Here is a 17,305-nt window from a genome sequence, read left to right as displayed (position 1 = left end):
CAAGAAAATCAGTGATGTAGAGAAAAATTTTAGTTTCTCCTTGGGTAACAACTTTCCTTTCAAAGGAATGTTTAACTTGAATCTCCCCACTGTAAATCTATTATGTAACCTACTGGACATGAGTATGCTGAGTCAGAGCTCTTTCAAGCTCTCTGGCTGAGAGAACCTGATGCCTTTTCAAACACAGATTTTTAAAACTGAACAGAAACTCTGAACTTGGCAAAAAAAAGCATCTGAAAGTGCAAGGAAATAAAAGATTACTACATCTCTTTGAACAGCCATAGTACTGAATGATGTTTATCAGCACGTACAACAAAGCTATTTACACATCATATTGTTACACAGCATATTCTGTACCTAGGAGGACACAACAAAAGCCCAAATCAGCATCTGTAGAAGTCAGATTGACTTTCTAAGCAGTATATAAAGAAAGGAGAAGAAAAAATGTAATCTGCTTGCAATTATGCAAAGCAGTAGAGACCACAGGGGAAATCCTGTATTTCAGTCAGTACAAACCACTATATGCCCACCTTTTTTCTCTTAATGGGTTTACTCCACACACACATTTTCAGAACAGCATGTACAATGTAGATGGTGTGTAAAAGAATATTGCTGAGACAGCTGTCAGAAGCTGGCATGAGATGACAACCAAGGAAGAACATGACTGTGATTGCTGGAGTAACTGAGTACATGCTACACAGAATATCTTGCACATATTCTCACCACAAAGGCTCAGTTAAAACCAGGGCAAGTTTGTCGGATAAAACCTACAAATTTGTAGGATATTCACTGAATGTATTTGTATTAATAGTGAGAATTCTGTGACTTCTTCTGTGTAGAAGGAAAATGCTTTTTAAGCTTTTAAGGTGATTAATAGTTACAAGCATTAAAATGCTCACACAGGTGAGATCTCTTATGAACCAGTCTTCCAGGATGACACCAAGTACCAGGACTATAGTACAAGATCTAACATACCTTACTTAGTGTGGCCAACCAAAAGGTAAGAAAATCAGCTGTAACATTTAAATTGAAATTAATTTCAAGTACAAACAAATAAAAGGATTTATTTCTCAAATGGAACTTCCTTTGATTTCAACTTGGAAGAATCTTACAGATTTATCTTCTACGTGAGCTTATGCTCTTATTACTATTACTTTTATAGCAGATAAATTTTCTAATTGTGATGATTTAATCGGTCTGAATTGACACAGACATTCCCAAAAAGAGTAATATTTTCAAATGTAACATGCCTTACCTTGTAACATCACTACTAGCTTGTTCTTCTTGCTTGAGTTCAGATAATGATGCATCTCCATTACTTAAACTCTCAATCATAGATAGCTCTGTACTACTTTGTGATATGTCTTTGCATTTACTGAGATTTGCTAATGAAGTCACCACATTTGCCAGTGTACTTAAATCTCCTTGACATGCTTCAACCTAGGGGAAAAGAACAGTTAATTCTCAGTTAATTGGCAGCAGTTAACCTGCAATAGAAGAGTCTAACTTTTACATAAATGAAGAATTGAGCATATGCATAGACCTGTAAGAAAACTATTTTCAGTAAATAGGTAATCATCATACAGCAATTAGACACTGCACTGCATCTAAAATATGAAATATTTAGACATTTACTTTTAAAAGTAATAGCTACCTATTTCTTTCAAAAAGAAATACTGCAGGTGGTTACGCAAGTACAGGAAGAGGATTTATCTTCTCTACTCACAAGTCAGTTACCAGGACTATAAGACTGCACTTGATTATATTTTTAGCATCTTCCTTTCTTCCTCGTGTAATTATGTCAGTAGTAATAGGGTAGGAGAATGTTTGAAAAGAAGGAATGCATAACAAGTCACCTTTAAAAGCAAGCAGAAAAAGAATTCTGCTGCAGCCTTTTTGGTGTTTATGTCTTTATATAACTCCAAGTGAACAAGGTGATTCAGTACTGACCAGCAACTCAGAGAGGCAGTAAGACATGTTTTCCACATCATTACAGACAAGTATGCTGCTGCTAACACCAGCATGCTACCTGTCACTTAGCTTGTGTTATCATACTCTACAGAGCCAGAAAAGTGAAATGGAATGAACAAGTTCTGATGGGGCCCTTTGCAGACAGAGCAAGCAAGGCAAATTGCATGAAAACAGTATGAGGTAATTTAGTATCAATTAGAAAAATACAAAAGCTTCCTACTGTGCATATGTAGGGAAGTTACCCTGCAGCTTTAGTGGATCAGGAAGTGTAACAAAAGGGGAAACAAACAAAACCAGCTCAGAAATAAGACTGTTGCTGAGATAGCTCTTATTTGCTCTACAAAAATAGTAGTGATTCAGGGGAAAAAAATCCAACAGAATTTATGAAATGCGCTGTGATAATGCCAGGAGAGGTTTTCTGAACACCTCACTTTATTCATACAAGGGAAATAGCCAAGTATAAGGACTTCCCAACACAAAAATTAAAGTAATGTAGCCCTTAAAGCTGTCTAAAAATGTGAAGGAAGGGCATTTACTTTGTAGTGTTTTTAGCATTCTTACTATGTGAGGCTAAAAGGATTCTTGTAAAGACAAGACATTTCCAACACTGGCTAACATTCTAAAGCAGTGTTTTATAATTAATTTAACCAAACAGAAGTACAACAGAACATCCTTCCTTACATACACAATTACAGCAATGAGCACTACTTAATGTATCTGTCATATCATCACATACCTTATCTGGAGTCATCAGCACAGTAGGTTCACTTTTTATTGCAGATGGATGAATGTTAACAAACATCCCTGATTCCAGCAGACCTGTTGATCTGACAGAAATCAGTGCAAATTTTAATTTTAATTAATTTTAAAACTGAATTTTCCTCTTCCAGCAGAGATAGCTACTTCTGAGTATAACACATACCTTGCTGTTTCATTGTCTGTTACAAAAGTTGGAGTTGCAGCTAACGGACTACGAAGATCTTTCCGAATGTAGATCTTTTCTGTAGAAGCTGCACAGTTAGAAGATTTTTCTCTTGACACTTCAATAGGTTTCCTCTCACACTGCACAGCTAAAAAAATAATACCCAACTATTAAATCACAGCCCAAATTACAGACTAAGAAGTAATACTTCTTTTCTCTATTTAATATTCAATTTTAATAATAATTCTGAAAATAACTAAAACATATATAAAATATATCCCATAACCAACAACCTAGGAAGTTGGGTAAAAAACAGCAAACTGATTTGATTTGTCCTAACTGAAATGATGTGGTAGTCAGAGATCTAACACATAGATGCTAAAATTTTCAAGTTACAATTAAGGGATAAATCCCCTTATATCCTATTTTTAATCTGAATCAAAGTGGAAGCTTAAGGCTTCTTGTTCTCTCAGTTTGATGATCCCACACTCTTACTTCCTTTGTAAAGGACTCATAGTACCTTTTTCCATGGATTGTGGGTCTGTGTTGAACCCACATAACTTTATGCACTTAAAGAAGCTTCTCCAGTTAGGACCTTAGACAATACAGAGGGAAAGGGACATTCACAAAGTTCATTTCAGACCACTTAAGATCAATCTGGGCAACATCCTGACTCACAATCACTGACCTCAGAAAAGAAGCAAGATTTTTAATTTGAATCCCTCAGTGAAACTAGGTGGAATGACTCACGGGCTTTAGCCTACAAATTTATCACCTTGGTTTGAACGGATTAGAGAACATTAAAATGAAACTTACAGTACTATACCCTACAGGAAAAATGTGGAAGTGTGGAAAATGTGTAACTAAAGAGAAAAAATTAAAAAGCTTTCAAATTAGCAATACACTGTGATGTTATTCAAATTTTATGTTGATAAGTATCATAAACCCCAAATGTCATAATATCATCAAGTATTGACAATGCCATTAAAGTCAGCCTGCAACTCAAAAATAGTACTTTGAAAGGCTGGGAGATGGAGGCAAGTATTTCATCTTCCTTTGCTAACCCTGTGCTTGCTAGCAGCATCTGACTTTGCTGAAAAAAGGCATTAAGATCCACTTTCTGAATTAATTTCCTCTGTGCTGGAAAAGTGTTACTGATTTCTGCTGACAGAAGCAAGGCTGTAAGGAGGAAAATGTCTGCAGAGGTTCAAGAGGGCAGCAAAATAAGAGCTGGATAACAGCAGAGCACAAGACTAATACTGTATGTACAGTAGTAGTGTTGCAGTATTAGGGCAGTATTACTATTTGTGTATTGCTTGACTTTCTGTGTGTTTAGTATTCTGATATTGCTGTGGTATTGAAGTATCACTCCATTTAACTGATGGAAAGCTAAAAAGGAACTTAGAATCTGCAAGAATCGGTAAGAACTGAACTTCAGATCACTATAGATCTCTGCCTTATGAATACCTGTCTCTGCAGAGCTTTGCCAAAAGTGAACAGAAATTCAGTAAAAACAGTAGTCTCAGTTGTGGAAAAACTGAAGATAGAATTCAAAACATTCAGTAGCCTAATTTACACACAGGAGAACTGAACTGCCTAAAAAAATGAAGATAGAGACATGCTGGACATCTGCCACCCCGGAGTAACAATTTATTGACTTTCACCACATGCAATGTGCTTATTAAGTTTGTAAAGCAATATACATGATTGAAAGCATTTCAGATTTCTGATACACCAAATCTGTATGACTCTTTAAAGAAAAAGATACAACGACATAAAAATACACAATCGAGATAATAATTTGCACTTATACAAACATATCATTTGTAGCACAAAGTTTAACACAGCTGCCAGATAAAATACTTTGCTCTTTTTCAGACTTACAATCTTGTTTCATCCCAAACGCGATGCATCTCTGCAGCCGACAATACTGACATCGGTTCCGGTGGTGTTTGTTAATGACACAGTCCTTTGTTCCTCGGCAGGAATAAACTAAATTCTTCCGTATACTCCTTTTAAAGAATCCTTTGCATCCCTCACAAGTTACTGCTCCATAATGACGCCCTGGTTACAGACCAACATAAATCATGACATTAATTTTACAGTGTAATATTATTTTTATAGAGTTTATATTTATTAAAAGCAAAGTATTTGCTATTTTACGCAGAAAAAGAACACTCTTCTTCTCCATGGATTACAGATCTTAAAATATACTAGGGCTATAAAACAACATAAAAAAGCAAGTGAACTGTTTTTCTAGTTCAAAGCACTTTAACAGGACAGATTTTACAAACAGGAAATTTGCTTATCTGTTGACAGTAGTGTTAAAAAAAGCTAAGAAAACAGGTTAGCAAGAATAAAAAAAACCCAAACATTTTCATTTATACATTTCTCTAGCAATTTTTTCAAACTGTCCCTACGGACAAGCCCTGTGATTGCTCATTACAAATTTAGCTGCTGAAATTGTGTGCATTAAATCTAATGGAACCATGGAAAGCACAAAGATGGCATTTGACAGCAGTAGGCAATCACTTCAAAGCTTTACTTTCACCTCTCATTTCCCTAACAGAGTAATGGTACATCCTTCATTCTTTCAGTAAAACTTCAATGAAAGAATAATCTAGAATAGATATAATTTTTTATAACCCCCCCCCCCCCCCAGTTCTGTGGATTTTCTGTATAATATAAAAATTTCTAAGATATACTACAGAAAGTTTTAAAATTATTTTTAGAAGTAAGTTATTTTGATTTTGCATGAAATATAAACATTACTAAAAAGTACTAGTCTTTATTAAGGCATGCTTGGCAATTACAATTTTAATTTATCAATCTCTGAAATAACTAGGGCACGTTACAGAAATAAATCTGAACTATGACCTAATTTAAGATAAAACATATTTTTAGATTCTTTCCTCACTGCTCACAAACATTTTTTAGATACATCAGTCATGTCTGACTGAAGTTTCCAGGATTTCTGATAGGTTTTCTGGATTCCTTTATCATAACCTTTTTACCACACTAATAAAACATGAAATTTCAAAAGCATCATATATGTTAAAAGAATAATATGTGAAACATTTTAACAGCATCTGAACTGTGAATACTCATTCTGCAAAGCACCAAGGCTGCTGCTTCATCTGCTCTTTGATGTAGCTTCTTGGACTCGAGTTTGGAGGCATCTGCAAAGCAGTTTTCATTACACTGCTTGTCACACAGGAGGCTCCCCAGAACCTGCAGCTCCTCAGAGAAACATGGGACCCTTTCCAGACTCATTACCACCGCTCAGTATTCCAGGGCCAGCACAGGAGGAATAGCTCCTGGGATCTCCAGCCCCTCAAGGGAGACTCCAGCCCTCCTAGGGAGTCAGAGAACTTTTAGCAATTGGAGCTGACCAACCAGATCTTTGCCCTAACTTTGGTAGAAACTTCCTTCAGTTGGGTGAAGTCTGACATGTATTTAGAGCTCTAGCAACTGTATCTTTAATGCTAAACTTTGCCACAGAAAAAAAAAATTAATTGGTTTTATTTTCTAGGAAGTTTGCTTCCTGCTGAGGGGAGACCTCATAGCAGTCTGCAGGTTCCTCACAAGGGGAAAAGGAGAGGAAAGCACTGACCTCTTCCCTCTGGTGACAAGACCTGAGGGAATTGCGTGAAGCTGTGTCAGGGTGATTTTTGGTTAGATATTAGGAAAAAGTTCTTTCTTGACCCAGAGGGTGGCTGGGCACTGGAACAGGCTCCCCAGGGAAGTGGTCACAGCACCAAGCCCGACAGAGTTCAAGAAGTGCTTGGACACTGCTCCCAGGCACATGGAGTGACTCTTGGGGATGGTCCTGTGCAGGGCCAGTTGTTGGACTCGATGATCCTCGTGGGTCCCTTCCAACTCAGGATATTCTATGATTCTATGTAAAATTACAATAAATCCCACTCATGGATGTCAGAGTACCATTTAGTTTAATTCTCCACTGAAAGAGAAAACTTTTTGTGCATGTATAGAGACAGAGAGATGTATGTATATGCATGCAAACTGTTATATAGCTTCAGAAGAATTTTAAACTGCTTTTATAAAATTGCACCACCTTAAAAAGAAAAAGAAAGAAAAAAATTAATACCTGATGCCTTGTCTCCACATACAACACACAGATCAAACACTTTATTTAGGCCCTGTTCACTGGTGGAGTTGTCTGTTAAAATCTGAAAAGAAGTGTTAAAGAATTTAATATTTCTTTTCTTTACCATCTAGAAATAGTAAAATCTATCTCATGCTTGTGGTTTTTCTCTAAGATAGGAGACTAAATCTACATTCAGAGACACTAAGTAGCTACGTGCCATGTCACTGTGCTCCCTTTCAGGAGGGAACAAAATTTTTACTTGTAATACCTTTGATAAGAATTCAAGATTTCATTTCTCTAAATACTACTTCTGCAAAATGGACTGACATTTTAAAAAACATTTAGCATCTGCATACTCTTACCTTTTATATTTATATCCTAATGACTCTTCCATAGTACAAAAGATATTGAAGCATGAATGCATACTGAACAGATAGAACAAAAAAAATCCCTTGTGAAGGCTACTATATCTACACTCAGGTTTATTAACTCCTTTTTTTATAATACACATTAATAGTGGACCAACAGAAAACATCTTCTGGACACTATCATTAACTATCAACTGGTATACAGTTTAGCTTTCAGTAACAGTTTGACATTATTATTATTCTTGTCTTGTTTCATTCATTTATACCTGGTAGCTGTAAAGCTTCATTAAGCACATAACATAAGAATCCCAGTACTACAAGGTGGGCACTAGAATCTTCCATTCGATCTCTGAAAACTCTATCCCACCACAACATAAATAAAGCACAGCAAAAAATTCAATTTAAAAAAGGAACACACAAATCACAAGTAACAACCAAACATAATCTTGATACAGAAAACAATATTCTTCCCATTAAAAAGATAATACAGTTTAGAACATTTAAGAGTTTTTAACTTCTACTGTGTCTTAATGAGAAGCCAGACTCTCACTCTTGCTTCACATACTCAGAACAGGACCCCCGATAGAAGGGTAAGTAAACAAAAGTGAAAAGTACCCTATCTTCTATAGAGAAAAATTAAGAAATCATGCTTTTTAGAAAGTTTGGGTGATAGTATGATATATATAGGAAAGTTTAACAAGCATACTTCTTTCTAGTTAGACTTTGTTAACCATATTGCCCTAGAGATTAATCTCTTAACTTTTCTTCTAATAAAAAATCTTTTTAAGAAAAATAAGATTGATGAGTTAAGAGAATATAAACCTTTTGTTCCTTCCAAATTTCCAGTATTAACATTATGCATTTTCATGATATTATATAAAATATATATAAACATATTCTAAGTCCTTCCATAAATGAAACCTGCACTGAAATGGGAAGTTCCACATAAGGAAGGACTAAAAAATTAAGCCCAGGAGGAGAGATAAAAATCCCAGACTCAGAGAGCTCATTAACTGACCGTGAACATGAAGAATAAAAATTGATTATTAACATGAAAAAAACCCACTGAAGGTAAAACAGATGACAGGAGAAAGGGTCTTGCCAAATGAGTCAATGTAAAGATAAGATGCAATAACGGAGAGGTTTTTCTGCAGAACAAACAAATGGGCATTTCAAGTGAAGGCTACAGAAGAAGAAAACAGGTGAAATTGCAGACGGAAGATCATTTGAGGGAGAAAATACAAAAGATCCCAAAGAGGATGTAGATGAACAACAAATGAATGCTACTCTATATTTCATGAACTTTTAAGCAGAGAAAGGAAATCTCTACCCATACATATTAGCTGACAACAGCACAATTTAACTAAAGTGACAGAACACTCTGTTGCCTCTCAAACTAACCTATTTTGCCCAAACTATACAATCAGAACTACTCTTTCAATTTTTTGTCCAGATTTCCTCTGTTCCTGATTTTTGCCTTTTAAACCAGTGTGGCACACTTCTCATCACTTACACCATCTTTGAAAATAATTTTTTATGGATGACTTCAAATCATTTCCCACTGGTTTATATTTTTTTGAGGCTTACCTAAAACACAAAGTGTATGATAACACTAAACACGCTTCAATGCCTCTCAATAGGATTGGTTTTTGCTACTGCTCCCCTATTCACAGTAATCAAATTTTTTGGAGCAAGGACCTTGGATGTCCATTTGCAAAGATTTGCGAGTTTCAAAAACAAAAGTATAATATAATCCAGAGATTCTTTCAAGCTTACACAACATGTGGGTAGTGAATTAAGAGTGGACTACCTCACAGAAGAGCACAAACTAAATGGATTAGGGGTCTTAAGTCAAAAAGAGATTACTTGAAAGAGGATAAAGTAGTGATTTATAAAAAAACCCACACTCTTTAATATTTGTCTCTTATAGTCCAAGAGACATCTAATTAAAAACTTCCCTCAGAAGATCAAATCAACTAAAGTATTCTTTGCACACCATACAATACTACAGGATATTATACAGACCAAAGCATATGTGGTCTATAAGCATAACAAAAAAAGGTTGTTTAACTTTCCTGGCAGCTATCAAATATGATGGACTTGCTGCAGTCTCCAGATCAGGAGGTTGCTCTGTACTGACGGCTAACAGAAGTAAAAGAATATGATCAGAAAGATCATTATTTACTTGTCCAGTTTTTAATATTTTTCCTTAAGCAGCTATTTATGGTCATTGTTAAAGTGTAAGATGAAGGACTAAAGGCACTGTAGCTATTGCAGTGTTGTCTGGCCTACCCCGCTGATGCATTTCACAGCAGCATAAATGTACGTGGGTAAACTATGTGCAGTAGCTACACTTCAGTCGGAGCTCAGTAATCTCCTACTTCATGCTGAAGGAGGTCACATCTCCCAAGTCTTCTGTGCATATTTTTCACATTCTTCACACCAGTGCCATCCCACCCTTGTCAGGCTGAGGATGTGGGACAGAAAGCTTGGAGGTTGGAGGGTGACAACTAAGGAAGCAGCACATACAACAGGCATGGGAGTAAGGTGCACTGGGGACCAGTTTAGGAAATTACAACCCTGGCTAGTTACAATCTCACATTAGTAAACTCAAAATTATTAGTGTTATTTTCCTTGAGTAATTATTAATGTATTTCCCTACTAAATAGTCTGACTAGTTACCATGGAGTACAATTCACAATTCACAGCTGAACTGCAGTTGCAACAGCGTACAAAAAGGAAAACAAGCAGAAGGAAATGTTAAATGATAAAGACAATGAAGAAAAGAGTATGTTGTTCAACAATACATGAAAACAGATGGAGTCGACAAGCAGAAATAAAGAAGGACTGTTGGTGTGGCAGGATCTGGAAATGACAGTAAAAATAACTGTATTCTTTCTAATGTCATGAGTCAGTGTATAAATTTTAAAAGCAATAAATTTACTAAAAAAAATTTCTTCATAATTTTTGAGTATCCACAATGAGTCCTAGTGCAAGGAAAATTATACCTTAAAAAAATCAAAAAAGAAGAACCCAGACAGATCTATTTGGAAATAAAACATCTTTTCTTATCCCATTTGAATGAAAATTATGAAATAAAGTGGATTATCTACCTGGATGTGTTGTGCAGAAATATCAGGGGATGCAAAAAACAGTTGGTTGACACCTGCAGCATCTGGAGTTGCTAGGATAACTTTTCCTGGAGTGGAATCTTGTCTGGCAAGGATCACCTTGCTTGGGGTAGAGCCATCATGATTTGTTAAGATGAACTGCTTGCCTGCTGAGCTCTGATCAAGTGCTGTAACAATCTGAATCTTCTGGCCCGTCTGCTGATCTGTGACAATCTAATAATACATTTATCTCAAATTGTTATGGTAATTTAAGTTAACCTTTGGACCCAATCTGGGCACTTGAAGAAAATGGGAATTTTGCCTTTGACATTTGTGAAGCAGGATCATCATCCCCTCCATCACACAAGAGCGAATTAAACTCGGGTGACAACTTGGATTGTCACTGTATTTGAAACACATTTCAATCAAGTGTGTTTGAAGTGAAAACCTGAGTTCACACTCAATTTTTACAACTGGCCTGTGCTTTTACAACACTACAGAAACTCCTGAAAATTCTAGCATCCAGAACTCAAGGTATGTCTGTAGCTGAGCCCTAAGACCCATCAGGTTATGAAAAATCTTAACTATTGAATTCATTGCATAGTACGTGAAGTGCTCAGCACCTCCTGGGTTTGGTTGCTTAACAAAAAACTTCTTAAAAGCACAAATGTAGATGTTCAAGCGAAAAAAGTAAGCATCAAACAGCAAGAGAAGCACTAATCTTGTTGCACCTGTATATACGTTTTAGGCTTCATTTTGTGGGGACCTTTTTTTTACATATACATTTCTAAATAAAATAAGTAAAACGGAATCTCTGTCCCTGCCATTTTCTTTTTTTTTTTTTTTTTAAGGAAAAACTGCTTTTCATTTAATAATCAAGAACAAACCTACAGGCTGTTTTTTTCCATTTTATCCCTATTTTCAAGCACTAATACAGCAGATTAAATAATTATTAAATAATCCTCCATTTTTGCCAACTTTGTAAAAAGATTATAATCTGCAGAGAAAATCAAGATTCCATATATATTCCATTATAAATCTCACTTTTAGTCCCTTCATTTCTCCATCATAATGCCTACATGAAAAACTGCCTGGTTTATTCTGGAGACTAAGGAGAATCATCCTGCAAAGACTGTTTCCTGCAAACTATTTTGAATTACAGATCAATAAAATAGCTCCTATTAACTTTTTTTTTATCCTATACCCAAACATTTATTTTATCTACCTATCCCTAACATTGATATAGTCCTTATTACTGATGAAATTATTTATTTCATGGTCTAGCACTTACCATAACTAGTTCCATAGTAATTGGGGTGGCAATATTAATTATATTTCCTAGGTGGAGAACCATGGCACAAAGAAACTGAATGAGACATAATTTCACACAAGTCTTTATGAACTTTGCTATTGCACCTTCATAACAGGTTTATTCTTTCTGTAAATGCTCAGTATATTTATATGTGTTTATAAAACCTGTATAGCTTGCATTTTGAAAAGATAAGCAGCAATGAGTATCTAATTTCAGCAGTTATAAAGTAATACTGACACTTTCAAATAGTCACAAATCGTGAGCTTCAAAATATACAAAATGAATGTGTTTCCTTCAGATGGCCTTGTGCTGTTAACATTTTAATGGATCAAATTTCAATTTTTTTCTGTACTAAACACAATTAAAAGCTTACTTAAGAGAGAAGGCCAAGTAAGATGATAAAATTCTAAATACTAAAGAACATAAATTATCATGAGATCTGGGGTGTAGGGTGAGAAGACCATGTAAAAACCCACCAATAATTATCAACCCGATTAATTTTCCATTCAGTTTTCTCAGAGATCTACATGTCTGGGACCACAGATGGCTAAAGCAGTCCCTTATTTCTCCATTTAATTCCTTTACAATGGTTCTATATTCTTTAGAAGGCAACCTTCCTTGCCCTTTTAATTTTCTTCTTTTCTTAACTTCCTTTTCCTTCTTCGGTTTTCTTTCATTTACAATCTTTATTTCTCCTGTGTCATTTCTGGCTATTTTCAAAGTAGCTGATGTTCCATTCCCATTCCTTCCAAACACATCTACTTTACTGGGATTAGGAGAAATCCCATGTGTTATCCTCACTAGGAATGCATATATATACAAAAGCCAAACACAGAATACTGTGTTGTTTCTTGAATTTCCAGACCTGCTCTTTGAAAGACAGTTGTATCTAAAATCTGTCTCCCACCAAATCTTAAAAGCACAACTATGTGTACATAAAAAAAGGCACACACATTTAAGTATATAAAGTATCCTCAAAAAACCAGCATGTCCCAAACAGTGAAGACACAAATTTGAACTACAGATAAACTTTTTTGGGGGATATATATACTAAATTGTCTTTTTTCCTACTGTAGTCCAGCTGTGTAATTTTAAAAAAATATATGAATTTGCAGATAAATATGGCAGGACAGTAGGCAGAAGAAGCAGTGCTACTTCACACAATTCACTTCACCACCTATTTGACAAATGGAGTCCCAACTCTTCAAATGAGTTCCTGCAATTCTGGGAGTATGCCCAGGTAGTTTTTACCACATGATATATTAGGTACAGTGTTATGTTAATATCCATACAAAGCTGTTCCATCTGCACAAATGGTTTCTCAGCTGCCAAGCATTTTATAACTGACAGAGGCATAAGAGTAAGCAATTTAAACAATTAAGCACATTCTGTCTGCAGTTGACCTCTTATGGCCATATACCTGCAAAAACCCCACCCAAGCTGCAATGGGAACTCTGAAAAGTTCACTGAAGTGTAACAACTGGCAATACCTAAATGCTGAGATAAAAAAAATAATCAGAGGGAAAAAGAAAAACACTTATCTTCTCAAGGGAATCCATCTGGGATCAGGAACAACACATTATGTTTCTTAATAATCTGAAACTCAATATTGCTAAAATGATAATGTTATAGAACAGGAATATATCAATTCACGATTGACTGCATAAAAATACACTTCCCTCATGGATTTCATTTAAGCACCCTGATGATAATGGAGGTTATTATTTTCTTTTATTGCTTTCAAGCCTCTTAACAAGTTTTGACTTTCATTTGAAAATCATTTCAGTAAATAAAACACGTCAATAGTTGTGTGTTCCTACTATAGAAAAAAGAAATTGTCTAAATAAAGAGGGCTAATCCAGTTTATAACAGCCTGTTTTGTGCAGAAATGCCTGTTTAATAAATCTGACATTCAGTTTTTCTCCGAGAGAAATGTTAGCATTCCCTAAAAAGGGTGACTAATGAAACATGTTTTAAAGAACATTTTACTGAGTATTCTGTATTTCAAAATTTCAGGTAATTATGTGTATTTAATAATAATAAAGGACAATAAAGGAAAAATATTGATTGAAAAATAATCTAACATTTATTTTGGACATTTCACTTAGATGCATTTATGTCTACACACTTCTTTACTCTTCACATTAATTCTTCACTGAAGAAAGTTTTCATCACTAAGTTTGATACTGGTGACACATCTGTAGAAGTCTATTGCAGGAAGGATGCCATTTGACTGAGTGTTGTTCCACACATATCAAGAGACAACCACCAAAGTGCTTACCATCCATTTTGAAAACAGAATTAATGAGCATGATGGAAAAAGACAAGGAACAAAGTAGCTGGGTTAGTAACAAGTGATCTTTCAGCTACATAAGACACTGAAAAACTACATAAAGGTCTCTGTCCCTAGAAATAGAACTATTCTACGTTCATTATATTTGCAGTAATTACAGTGCCTAACCAAGAGCAGGTCTTCCCCCACAAAAAAGCTGTCAAGAGAAGGGTTAGAAGCCTGCCACTGGCTGTGAACCAATAGCACTGTTCAACAGTAAAGGCTCATAGGCTTGTATGTTGTTGTCTCCCATTCAGACCCTGATGCTGAAATTTTATCAAATGGCTTCACACTACTGGGATATTACAGCATACAAGGAAAATCAAGGGCAAAGAGATGGTGGTTAATTGATGAACATATATCAGTTAATAAAAGGTACAGTTGCACACATAGTGTGAAAAAAGGAGTGGAGATAGCTGAGAGAATAAAGATCGACTGGATAGGTAAGACTGGTACCATGACTAGAGCACAGGATGGGTTGTAATAAAACTAAAAATACCCCAACATGTATGGGGGGTGGTTGTGAAGAGCCTTGGAAGGTTGAAAGCTTGAACATAATGCGCCAAAACAGGAAAAAAACAGAGGACAACGCTGAAGAGTGAAGTCGGCAAAAGAAAAAGCAGCCAAGATTATACTAGAGGCTGGCTCGCTTAAACTGGTGTTTTTGTATGAACAACATATATCTAAGAATACTTTTCACATTTATTCTGCAGTTGATATTTTTCTCTATGATGACAATTAAAAATAAAACTTATACAAGGATTTGCACCAACTTTTAAGGGATAAAATAAAAAAATTCCACTCCCCAAATCTTCCTAAAATCCATATACACATTTGTATGTCAATTTAATTACCTACACTGCCAAAAACTTCACATCCTCACTGGAACTGGAGATTATTACCTGGTCAGGCTATGAACAGGACATATAACATGGGTTGGGACAAGCAAAAACCAGTATCCTCCTCAGACATTAGGTTTCCTTGCACCTTTGCATGACTTGGATCAATGATACAATGCAGTATTTGACTCCCCCACGCTCTAAAATGTAGAAATGCTCCAACTCAATTGAATTACCAAATCTACAAAATATTCAACTTTCAAAGAACAGTATCTTTACAGTATTGGAAAAAGTATTTTCCTGCTCAGTGAATAAAGTTGTTTATAATGTTTAAATTCATGAGAAAAAAAGGGGGACAAAAAATAGAAGATTGGAATGATGTTTTATTTCTTTTTATATAGAAAGGGTCTCTGCCACCCAGGAATGAATGTTTACATTAAAGCAAGTAACATGATGCAAATAAAAAAGAACTGCATGTGAAAACTGGCAGAAGCAAATAGTTCATCTCTGCTTTTAAAATGTACAAGATGAGGCATACCTGTATACGTTGTGATAAAGAGAGGCCTGAATCCGTAGGGACAATCTGGATTCGTTGTGGTGTCCCATCCATTAGTGTTTGTGTAGCAGCTTCCTGTGAATGTGTAACCTAGAAAGAAGAAACAAATGTAATGGATTGACAATGCATATACTATTTTAGTGGATGCACTACCTTAATGGATTAAATCTTAAAGTTTCACCAGCCTTTGATTTCCCCGAACAAGGCTCTGGAAAGTCTGATGCTGCTATTCTATAAGGAATGCAAATGCTTGTAATCTAATTTAACAGCTTAATTTTGCTAGTTAGAAAATTCTGTTTTAAACCCATTTTGAAATACCTTCCAATGTGAAATTTAGAAACACATTAAGTAAAACAATTAATTGCTGACAAGTCTATGTAAATGAATCAAACAATATTTATTGCTGTTGATGTTCATGAGGCACAATACCTATCATCAGAGCTGTGCTACATTTGCACTAAAATACTCTAATGACTTACTTAAAAGTGACAAAAGAATTTTTGGTGTGGAAACACAGCAGTGGGCCATTTCTGTTCTGTTTTTCTGTTACAGCAGCAAAACCAGAACAACAGAATTCTATACTGGGGAACTATCAAGAAAGTTAGAGAAAATTAATAAATCACACGAAATTGGCAAGAAATATATCATATTAAAATCTTTGTGTGAATGCTCTCAGGCACAATTCATGGAAGCATTTTAATTGTCAATATTAAAAAAAAATTCTTCATATCCTAAAGCCAAGGGTATATGGGGAAAGGTATTATTTATTAAATTACTTGTCAATAAAAATTAAGTACAGCTGCTATTTACAGAGGCTTGATCAGAAAGGCCAGACTTTTTGTAGCACAAAGGAAATTTGTCTTTACAGACATCTTCAAACTGAAATTTTTACCTTAAATTCTGGAGTAAGTCCAAAAACTTTTTGCAGTTCACAAATTCTATCTGAAAATCTGTAATTCCCAGTATTGACACCATTATACATATACTCCTCTGCACCTGATTCTCCTTCTGCCCCTCCCAATTAACACAGGGAATATATCTCTATATTGCAGTAAAGTACTGTTGCATAACAGGTTGTGAGCTTTTTTTGTTCCTCTTGGATCAGCTTCCTGATTTTGCAACCATTCCACCATGTCAACGCCAGTCTCAGCAGAAGAAAGCAGGCCAGAATTTGCAGCAGGAGGTTGGTGTGAGAAGGAGACAGAGCAGCGAGTAAGACTTCCCCTTACAGCAGAAATACAAGCTCCCATCAGCCTAAGTTGATTTTGAAATTTTACCCAAGAAGGCATTATTTTTGGCATCAGTCTTATCATCTACTTGCTCCTCTCCCTTCACTTTGGTAAGTAAAACTGGCTGGCTAGTCACACTGATCTGGAATAGGACACCAATGCAGCTTGAAAAGCAGCTCAGCAAACAGACAGACAAAAAAAGGATATTCTTAGCACCGATCAAAGCTTCAATCCAGATCTCCACAATGCTCAGAAGCAGACGCATCAGAGCAAATGAGTGAGTGGGATTAAGCTGCTGGGGGCATTGCTTAAACTGCCAGCACCATCAAAAGACATGCTTGTCAAACTAGTTCTCAAGCCATTTCTGAACACTGCTTTCTAAAATTACCTGATTTTTGTAAGTACTTTCCATAGTCAAACAATTCATCCACTTCTTTGCTTAAGCAAAGGACAAAAAAGTGCTCATTATGCAGCAGCATTTTGAGTTTGAGAGAGAGACTTTCAGGCACTAAAATTCTGCATCAGTCTTACAAAATGACATGTACTCGCAGTGACACA

General features: G+C 35.6%; 1 protein-coding gene across 3 annotated transcripts in view; it reads right to left on the bottom strand.

The window, feature by feature from the left end:
* The window catches only part of NR2C1 (nuclear receptor subfamily 2 group C member 1), a 50,319-nt gene that overhangs the window by 14,012 nt on the left and 19,002 nt on the right, over positions 1-17,305 (bottom strand). For 2 of the 3 annotated variants that reach the window (XM_018080548.2, XM_018080547.2), the window contains 7 exons: positions 15,501-15,608; positions 10,483-10,713; positions 7,002-7,083; positions 4,778-4,957; positions 2,894-3,041; positions 2,708-2,798; positions 1,256-1,440 (listed from right to left, as the gene is read on the bottom strand). In XM_018080548.2, the coding sequence (XP_017936037.1) occupies positions 1,256-1,440; positions 2,708-2,798; positions 2,894-3,041; positions 4,778-4,957; positions 7,002-7,083; positions 10,483-10,713; positions 15,501-15,572 (989 nt within the window). In that variant the 5' untranslated portion in view covers positions 15,573-15,608. The remainder of the gene's footprint in view (positions 1-1,255; positions 1,441-2,707; positions 2,799-2,893; positions 3,042-4,777; positions 4,958-7,001; positions 7,084-10,482; positions 10,714-15,500; positions 15,609-17,305) is intronic. The other variant, XM_018080549.2, reaches the window with a different exon arrangement.

This window comes from Manacus vitellinus, unplaced genomic scaffold, assembly GCF_001715985.3.
Source record: "Manacus vitellinus isolate BGI_N305 unplaced genomic scaffold, ASM171598v3 scaffold_5_pilon, whole genome shotgun sequence".
In the NCBI taxonomy this organism is placed as follows: domain Eukaryota; kingdom Metazoa; phylum Chordata; class Aves; order Passeriformes; family Pipridae; genus Manacus; species Manacus vitellinus.
This window is presented reverse-complemented; position numbering and strand designations above follow the sequence as displayed.